Here is a 10,316-nt window from a genome sequence, read left to right as displayed (position 1 = left end):
GCAGGAAACTTCTGAACCTACTAGGGGTGACATGACTCATTCACACCGCCTCATCGAAAAAGTTATTCTTTTCTAGAGAGGGTAGGTTTGAAAACCTTGCGTTCTGTCTTTAAAGCCCTGAATGTAATAAACAGTTATTGATCTCTAAACGTACCTATTGGAATAATTATTGTGTTTGCATGAAAGACTAGTTGGTTGTATTGTCAATAATAATCAGAACGTTGTTCTGTTCCATAGCAACGGGTATCCAGGATGAGTAAATAGGTCTGTTGGCTTGCTTGATGACGTGTTCCATAGGTGAGTACCAACTCCAATCACACTATTCCTACTTACATGAGTATTCCCTCTTTTGCTAATAGACAGATGTACATTAGTTATATAATAATGTATATTACTTATATACGGGTGGTCGTACGGTTGTATGGTCGTTCGATTTGTGCCACCCCATAACATACAGTATTATATATTATTATACGGTTTTATTCAGGTAGAGGAGTATACACAGTTTTGATTCATTTGAGAATTGAATTCAAGACTGAAGGATGTCAGCCTATTCTATTTTTTATGTAGAACACTGTAGAATAACCCTACAAATTGTTATCTATCAATACTAATAAACCGGGCTAGATGTTTTATCTAATTAATTGAGGATAAGTTCTATTATGATTACGGTACTTGCAAATACAATCGCAGTAAGCTTCGTGCATGTAGTTCATATGTTTTTTTTCAAAACATTTTATAATAATTGCGTATCTTTCCTAACTTTTGCGGTAGTGCTGAAAGTTTTTATAACTTAGTTGAATTCGTATTATTGTTTTCTACCGTATACCAATATAATAATTATAAGTTTGTTTACATATTATGTTTTTGTTGTGAACATGATTTTTACTTTCCTTGTCCTATTACCATAGGTAAGGAAAGTATTGCTTTCCGAAAAAAATTTAGGTACCCTAATTTCTATACGTTTCAAAGTCCCTTGAGTCCAAAAAAGTGGTTTTTGGGTATTGGTCTGTATGTGTGTGTATAAGTGTATGTGAGTCTGTGTACACGATATCTCATCTCCCAATTAACGGAAAGACTTGAAATTTGGAACTTAAGGTCCTTACAATATAAGGATCCGACACGAACAATTGCGATCAAATGCAAGATTGCGGCTGAAATGGCAAAAATGTTGTCAAAAACAGGGGTTTTCGCAATTTTCTCGGGAATGGCTCCAACGATTTTGATCAAATTTATACCTAAAATAGTGATTGATAAGCTCTATCAACTGCCATAAGTCCCATATCTGTAAAATTTTAGGAGCTCCGTCCCATCTATGCAAAGTTTGATTTTAGATTCCCAATTATCAGGCTTCAGATACAATTTAAACGAAAAAAAATCAAGTGGAAAAGATTGAGTATGAAAATCTCTACAATTAATTTTCAGTAACATTTTCATCTAAAATTGGAAATAAGCTCGAAATTCGAGAAAATGTGATTGATTATTCAATTGCAAACTGTTGATTCTATTAAATCATTCACTATGAAGAGATAGCACACCTCGTGTGTCTGCATCTGCAGCGTTATTGTCCTGTCACCAGCTGGCTCAGATCTTTAAATAGTAGTCTTGAGATGTGCGTGAACACTAGCGTCAGGTGATCAATTTTCATAACAGCAAGGAAAGTTGTGTGAGTGCGCCACACCAGATTTTTATCTTTGAATTTAAAGTATTCCTGTTAATAATAATTGTTATTTTATTCCAGGTAGGCATACTGTACAGTTGGGCTACTTAATTTTTATTTAAAACGGTGAAAATAGCTCTTAATACGATTTTTTATTTTTCTTTCGCACCTTCTGGGATCTGGGAGAGAAGAGTCAAAATTTGAAGGGATTGAGTCACCTGACCTTTATGTGCTACTAGAAACCATCAGGAGCCATACAACTCCATGGTAGATATAATATACAATTAAAGTAAAGGATTACCATCGATATTATTTTGAGCTTGATGAATAGACCTATTGCAATCTCAACGATGGCCAACTGTAAAAGAAGCAAGGTACCTATAGAATACATTATTCTAGGTACATTGTAGAACAGCTATAGAATGGCTATTCCTAAACTCAATTACCAGAACCTACATAAACATGAACATGTGGGATCATTTTCACATGATCAAACTATTGGTTCTGATAGGTTATGTTGTCAAATCCATAAACCAGGATTTTGGTAAGTTGATTAGAGTTAAGTATGATCTATTTACTAGATTTTGTAGCGTTATTTTTTTAAATTTATCATGAATTATCAATTTTGTTGATTATTGAGAATGTATTACCTTATATACAACTATGGAAACCGTGAGATTTTGATTCATTTGATTTCGATTGGATGCTTAGGCTAATTGCAAAATAGCTTAATCCTTGTAGTCGGTGCAACATTTTTAATACTATTTATTATTCAATTGGAATATAATCCAAGCGTTTAATAATATAAGTCGATACGGTACCTACAATCCTAAAATTTTACATTTACATTAGAACATGCTGAACGGACCAACTAATTTAACTATAAATTCCAATAGTATTATTTTTATGATGAAAATTCTTCTTCTTATTTTGTGTCAAGAGTCACCATATTAAATATTCTTCAAAAAAAAGTTGCCGCAAAACTGCTTTGTCATTTGCTAAAATAAGGTCATCTATAATAGGCTATTATAAGTTATTCTCATGTTGGGACAGGTCAGCAGGTGATCATAGTTCTGCAACATCCGCACTCACATTCCTCATACTCACTATAGCCCCATTACACAAGTTCCGACTGGTTACACCTTGTTACCCATGACCAAAGTCTATTCAAGGATTTCCACATGTTGCATATGGCGACTTAAATCCGGCAGCTCCTTTTTCTTTGAATTTTACTATTGGATCTGGAGCTTTCCTTTTCCATAACGCCAGTCACTGAGTTTCTGGCAATAATGCCAGCTCATGTGTAGCTTTTATGAAGCTCTCAGTCTCTAAGGGTGTTGTTGGTGCTCATATAGTGGGTGTCTTTGGTCATTTTTCTGTTTTTTCTCTTACTTTGAGCAGCCATCTCGATTTGAATTTCAGGTGGAGCAATTCCCATTATGGGGTGGATATTAATGATGTTGGTTCTAAACAACCTAATATCAATTGCGCAGTTTCAATTAGTGCGATGTCAACCTGTTGAGTTTTTTCATACTGGTGCTGCATATTCTGCAGCTGAAAAGCTGAGAGCAAAACTCGCAGTGCGCGGCAAATGTGGATGTGCGCCCCAATGAGCTATCTGCTTATGTTTTCCTTTGCAAACACTTTCTGTTTTGTGTCAGTACAGTGCTGTTTGAAGGCAAGCGCTTTCTCAAGACTGACTCCTAGGTACTTCGATGAGTCATAGTGCTCCAACTCTTTGCCTTATCATGCAACCTTCAGTTTCTTGTGAGCCTGTCTATTTTTAAGGTAGAAACACACTTGAGATTTATTGCGTTCAGGTTTCAATGAGGTGTTTCATGAGACGGAACTTGTCATAGAATGATCTTTGAAGTCTAAGAGGAATGATAAAAACTAAAGACAACGTTGCTTAATCGGCCTATTTTGTAGCAATCGCGATCTTAATCAAATGTATTCCTATACGTAACTAATAATTAGTCCTGATATTTAAATATTTATAACAACTGAAATAAATATTAATTTTTTTCATATTATTATTATATGTATAAAGTTTTATGTTATTCTACTTATTTTTGCACTTCCAAAAAACTCAACGTGTGAGTTATTTCAAAGAAGTACCAAATTTTTAAAAACAAGAAACGTGTCCCTTTACTTTTGTAGTTGTTGTATTTGACAGTTGCTGACTGTTTTAAAAATTTGCTGTAAATTTATTACAGGTTCTAGAAAAATAATGAATGGGAAACTGATGACTCCATCATAAAGAAGTATAATTTACAATCACAATAATTCTCTATCATGGACAGGTAAAGTTGTAATGTGTTGGTTGAATGTTTAGATGTAAGTAATATTTTTTCACTATTTTGCAAATTATTTCTACTTATTCCTGACGTTATATCCAGCAAATTCAGAAATTAAGTACAAAAATCAATCAATATAGAAAGAAATAGATATATTTGAATATCGAATTAATGGTTAAAATGATTTTTTTGCAGAAATATTTTATAAATTATATGCAGATTGGTTGTTGCAGATGTAGCCCAGGTACCTAGCTAAGAATTACAATCTATGAGAAGTGAGATCCTCTCATATTGGGAATCATAAAGAATTGTCAGTTGTGAAAAAATGTTATCTTGAATTTTGTTGTGATATTTGAATGTCTTAATTAATAATGCGCTATTTTGTTTGATGCAGGCCAAAGTATGCCAAGTATGCAAGGAAGGAGATTCCTCGAATCCCCAACATTCCAATCAATGAAGATGAGATGACTCCATTGATGAAACGAACTGTAGAATGCAGCAGGTTTCCGCCACTATTCAAAGATAAATCTTGGACAAAATCTGTACCATTCAAGGTTTGTAACGATTTTTTCTGATTTATAGTAGCATGGGATACCATTTACATTTATACATACCATATTACATATATTCTACCATTGATATAGCATTAAATTTGTGTTGCCTATATACGGTATTTTTTGGTAAGGAGCCCACATGAGCTCTTGATTAATAATAATAAGGTTAATGGTAAGGGTGTATGATGGTGAAAGATGAATGGAATTCATCGCCTTGGTTGGATTCCAAACCACCAGAAGGTTATTTGAAGCTCATAACCGTAATTTACAGTATATATTCCATTACAACGGGAGTTCCATGAGTCGTCTACTGTGTGACTAGATTCGTTCCTGTCCACAAGGGCTCTTTTAATTTGTAAAACTTTTGTTCATCTGATATTTCAATACACCGTGGGCTATTTAATTTATTATAAGAAACTACATTTTGTAAATAAAAATTGTATTTTGCTACTGTTTATAGGCCTATAAACTGTTGACATTTCAATGCTTTTAGGATCGATTTGAATACTTCCGTCCAATAGAGTCGATCGCAAGTGGTCTAACTCCATCAGCCAACATGCTCCGTATTGTGGATCTGCCTCCTCCCAAACGTAAGAAGAAGAAGCCATCGGGTGTTCTAGATGAACATGGAAATTTGCAATATCCTCCAAAAGAGCTCTTGGACCGTCTGGCAGCGAGAAAACCAGAAAAAACGGCTGCTGAAAAATACAAACCCCATGTTGTGAATCTAATGGTAGGTTCGTTATAACCTCATGTACCTACCCTACCGATATAAGCTATATTTTTTTATTATTCAAAATGCTTCTGTCACACTCACACTTATGAATTGTGAGGTCCACTTATGACTGCAGTATATATCAGACGAGCTTCCCCGTGAGGGGCTCCCCACCAACAAAAAGATATAGGAATATCATAACATAATACTGTATACAAATAATCAGTTTTAAAATTTTGTTAATTACATGTGACCAGGAACTTATTTCAATCATTTTAATTACTGTATTCACGTTTCCTTTGAAAACAAAGATTTCTAAAAAAATAAGTTATCCCCCATTTAATCAGTCATTGCGAACTCATCAATGGATTGTGATAGTATGAGAATATACTTCTTCTACTTGTAATAACTGTTTCTTTAATTATAAACTACATGAATATACCACTTATACATATTAATTTGACATCAACAAGTGACAGGAATAGTAATAGTTCAATTTCAACGACAATGTCTATACGGTAAGTTATAAAGGTCAATTTAAGTCATAAAAATATAGGATTATTAAAATCATAGAAGGGTTATTAAAGTCATAGTACGTTATATAATGATTTATTAATTCAATTGAAGTAAATATCAATTGTAAAATTCTTTTCTTATTTAAAGCCACTAGATTTTTATTTCATTGATGTTGAAAAATGTTTTTCAGGATTTATTGACAGGTGATTATGCAAAGAAAAATGTGGAGAAAGAGGAGAAAATGAGGGAACGGAAGAGGCTCAGAGCTGAAAGAAAAAAGCAAATTGAACAACTGGAACAGGAACAAAAAGAGTAACAAATATTTTAATGACATAGCCTAGTGATTTTTTTCTGTTGATTCCTGGTACTTCTAGTTTCTTCTAATCATGTGATTATTAGATTCTGTACTGTGTATAAGTTAATTTCTTTCAGTGAATGTTTCAAATTAGTTTGGCTTGGTATATTTGTCTTTGAATTTGTTTTTATTCAACGAATATTATTGCTTCTGTGAGTTAGTTCTAAATACCTGAAGACACTTTCAAAAATTGCTGATTATGTGGCATATTCATCCAGAAATTCTCTTGAGATTAAATCGTATTGTATGTAAATTCTTATAGAACTCCAAACCAGCAAAATCAGGATAAAATCCAAAGCTAAACCATGAGGACAAGGAGAATGCAGTCAAAGCTGTAGCTAGGATAGAGAAGGAATATTTCGCAAGCTAAAGTAGCGTAAGCTATTATCAGATGAAATACTGGCTGCTCCTATTGAACATCATCCTGGAAAAGGGTAGCAAATTGGTTTTTGTGAAGCTTTTATTAACTATAATTCGAAGATAATTATTTTTTGTCATCAACAACTCATCATTTCATATGATTGATGTTTTCTCTACAGCTTTCTCGTGACTGTTGATTTATTGTAGAATTGAACTGTTGCAGACGTCTGGAAAAATGGCAAGCGATCCTTCCGATCCACCCGGATGATCAGTTGGCTATTATGAGAAGTAAGGTTGAAGAGGAACAGGTCAATTCGTATGTCAGTTCAGGCGATGTCGAAAGAATACAATATTATCTTTTCAATGTGAGTTCTACTGTTCAGTATTGTCAAGCATTTTGGAAAAGTAGACTTTAGAAATCCTTCTTTCTAATCAATCAATATTATTCAATTTCAATTATTGTAGTTTCTATATTATTAACGTTTTCCTGTAATGTTCGATTGTGGATGTATAACACGTGTTAATACTTTAGCTTATATACTATTTTAAACTTCTCCAGTAAATTATATTCCATTCTTATTCAGGGAATTGAGGAGAGGATGATTGAACCTTTCAATGAAATGTGGCTAGAGAAGTCATTGAAGAAAATCAACCCAAAGTTATTACTGTAAGTACTTTAATGGCAATTACAATAATTGACATTTGTAAATTTGCAAGTAGCATCAATTCGTTATTATTTGGCTGTAATTTTTGAGTTCAATAAACTGATAAACTGCAACCAAAGACGTTGCAGACGTTGTTGATAGAATCCGGACATGTTTGACTTCCAGATATCAGTATCAATAATTTGAATAGATAAATCTAGGAGCGATTTCTTGTATCACTACCATTACAAAGTTCTTAGCTATTTGATAGTATGTAACACGTTTGACTCTTGATTATTATGGGCTCATTCAACTTGATGTCTTAGTTCAAAGAAACTTTACTTCGAAAACAAACTATTGAAGCCGCCTGGAAAAATGGCAATCCATTTCAGGGTAAATCCAGAGTATCCCGCTCACTTCAACCCCAGATCTTTCCAACAATTTCTTGCACTTGATTAATCTTTTGTACTTTAATACTTATTTTGTATGCTACATTATTTATTTCTGTTTCAGCAACAAGTCATGTCTGAATGCATGCATTGAAGAGCTGCACGAATACTACTCGAATAGTATGCGGGTTGCCTTATTGGATTACATAATGCTAGATCCAAATGAAAGGAAAAGATTGGGTATTTATACATATCCGATCAAATATCCAGTTCTCAACATCCGTTCACCCGTACCGTGGCATCAGAGCAAATCAACTTCATCCAACCTCATGATTTATAACTATTATTGTGGCACTCCTCTCGTGATAGCTCTGAGCAGACTTTGGGAAAGGTGAACGCACCATTTTTCTTTTCCATGTATAAATTATGCTTGAGCTTCATTTCCATCAAAACTATTCATCGAATAAATCAAATCATTAGTCCAATAGATTACTCAGTTTTTTCAACAAATCTTCATTCTTACGGGTTTTATGTGTAAAATTAATATTATGTTGAATTAATTAATATTATTATGAATTTAAAATTCATGAATCACTCTTAATTTATTAAAAACTCCATAAAGAATGAAGAGTAAATTGAAAGTGGAATAAACTTGAAATACTTGTTGCTCCCATCCAGTCTTTATATTCAATCTATTGATTTTTTAGGCTATATTAATATCATCAGATAACAAATAAAACGTTTTTTAATAGTATATCTGAAAGAAATTCCTATCTCAACAAGAACGATGCCCTACTAGCGATTCAAAGTGCTTTTAACTCTTCCTATATAAATTTAAATCATATTTCGTATGCTTAAATTTCTAATTTCCCTGATATTTTCGGGACTTTTCAAGGTACAAAAGCAACAAGATTTTGTCAGTGGAAGGTTTGATGGAAGCTGGGTTCCCACTCACAACTGAGGAATTCGAAGATGTGGTCGACGTTTTGTGTGCAGACGCAAGGAATCTCCTTCTCAATGAGTGAGTTGTAATCTATTCATAGCTATTATCAGAGCTTTAAATTCAAATTGCATTTAAATTTTAACGTTTTCAGAGAGCCAATAAAATGTAAAAATTACTTTTCAGATTCTTTCATCGAACAATACTGTTGATTTGATTTATATTACAGTTATCAAATGTCAGGTGTTTGATTGCTTCTAATAAATTGGGAGAAACTGAGCAGATTTATTTCAATCAATTTTTAAAAACAATCATACCAATTTTAATATTATTGATACTACTTTGTAATTTTAAACAAAAATTAAAGTTCAACATCAAAAATCAACATTCGATGAATGCATTTGAATCATGGGTCCCAACTCATTTTGCTGTCAGAATGTCAATCTCAGTCCTCTGAGACAGGATAAAGTATATCAGACCTTACAAAATAGAATTTCTATTAATCACTCATCATCTATTCAAACCCCTTTTTATTTCCACAACATATTAGTATTATAAAGATGAAATAATTATTTCAGTTGGCTGATCCAGTGTGGAGAAACGTTCTTGTCTTTGCGATCAACATGGAGCCATCTTGTTGCTAAGGAGGAAGCAGGATCGTCAATGTTCCTTGTTGAGAGATTATTTGCAACTGTCAATTCACTGCTCAGCCTCCAACTCCGATCATTTGTTATCAGCTCTCTTGAACATTTCAGAGACTTCATAGTCTCTTACAAGGTAAGTTACTCAGATAGCTAGTGGTCTTAAGAGTTTATGGCTGAGATCAAGACGTTTTTTGCAATAGAAATTCATGTAGATTCCTCTAAAAATTGTCTTTTTATTGGTCTTATGATGTGTTTTTCAATGAATTATTGTATTTGAAGTAAAAAATTGAATTATATTCATCAAATTCATTCCAGAGTGGCAACTCTATGCCAGACGGTTATCAAGATCTAATGTTCACTAGAAAGTGTGTGCTGAAATTGGGAGTGAAGCCAGTGGTCGGAACCAAAACTCTACTCATTCAACCCTCACTGCAGGAGCTACGCGAGCAAATGCTGAAGATTATTGAGAAATTAATCTTTGTCAATGAGGAAGTACCAAAAATAGAGCGATACCTTTTCCCAGGTAGGCTTGATCTATTTCGATTTTCCCTCAATTAAATTTTAATTCAAGTATTTTTGAATTGAGTAGTAAATGAGGTACCTGATAAGTCTATCATGATAGACAGAGTTCATCAAAAGAAGAGAATACTAACTGAAATAAGTAAACTCTTCATTTGTAGAGCTTTAATCAAATAAAATTGAACATGACTTTCTACTAGTAACGGATCAACAACATTTGATATTTATGAATGAATCAATGACCACGAAAACATATGGTTTATCATATCATTCTACCCGGCTAGATTTTCGTGTTATCTTAGGGGCAAGATGACGGAGCGACACAGTGGACTCTTGTCCATCAGGGCGACGAATGTGAGCATACTCTGGGTTTGCCTCAATCAATTCAACTTCTTCTACTGATGAATCTTGCTTTGAATTTCGGTTCATTTTCTTCAGCCAAACTGGTCCTGGGCTCATTAGCCAAGATGGTAGTGACTGTCCATTTGTTGAGGATCTCATGTGTAGGAACATTCGTTCATGAGGGGTGCAATTTGTTGTAGTACACAAAAGAGATCGAATAGAGTGAAGTGCATCAGGCAACACTTCCTCCCATCGATTTGAATCAAGTCCTCGTGATCTTAGAGCTAGTGTTATTGCTTTCCATATAATTCCATTATATCGCTCTACTTGACCATTCCCTCTCGGATTGTAAGGCGTTGATCTACTAGTTGCTATCCCTTT

At 33.7% G+C, this 10,316-nt stretch overlaps 1 protein-coding gene across 1 annotated transcript in view; it reads left to right on the top strand.

The window, feature by feature from the left end:
• The first annotated feature begins 255 nt into the window (after nucleotides 1–255).
• Nucleotides 256–10,316, top strand: part of LOC111046903 (dynein heavy chain 3, axonemal) — a 69,177-nt gene continuing 59,116 nt past the window's right edge. The window contains exons 1-11 of the mRNA XM_039440301.1: nucleotides 256–297; nucleotides 3,877–3,963; nucleotides 4,352–4,511; nucleotides 5,005–5,244; nucleotides 5,933–6,054; nucleotides 6,681–6,822; nucleotides 7,042–7,124; nucleotides 7,615–7,881; nucleotides 8,386–8,511; nucleotides 9,009–9,207; nucleotides 9,390–9,597. Coding sequence (XP_039296235.1) covers nucleotides 3,956–3,963; nucleotides 4,352–4,511; nucleotides 5,005–5,244; nucleotides 5,933–6,054; nucleotides 6,681–6,822; nucleotides 7,042–7,124; nucleotides 7,615–7,881; nucleotides 8,386–8,511; nucleotides 9,009–9,207; nucleotides 9,390–9,597 — 1,555 coding nt within the window. The 5' untranslated portion in view covers nucleotides 256–297; nucleotides 3,877–3,955. The remainder of the gene's footprint in view (nucleotides 298–3,876; nucleotides 3,964–4,351; nucleotides 4,512–5,004; nucleotides 5,245–5,932; nucleotides 6,055–6,680; nucleotides 6,823–7,041; nucleotides 7,125–7,614; nucleotides 7,882–8,385; nucleotides 8,512–9,008; nucleotides 9,208–9,389; nucleotides 9,598–10,316) is intronic.

The sequence above is a fragment of the Nilaparvata lugens genome, chromosome 1 (assembly GCF_014356525.2).
Source record: "Nilaparvata lugens isolate BPH chromosome 1, ASM1435652v1, whole genome shotgun sequence".
Taxonomy (NCBI): domain Eukaryota; kingdom Metazoa; phylum Arthropoda; class Insecta; order Hemiptera; family Delphacidae; genus Nilaparvata; species Nilaparvata lugens.
Note: the sequence above shows the minus strand (reverse complement) of the source record. Positions and strands in the feature narration are given on the sequence as shown.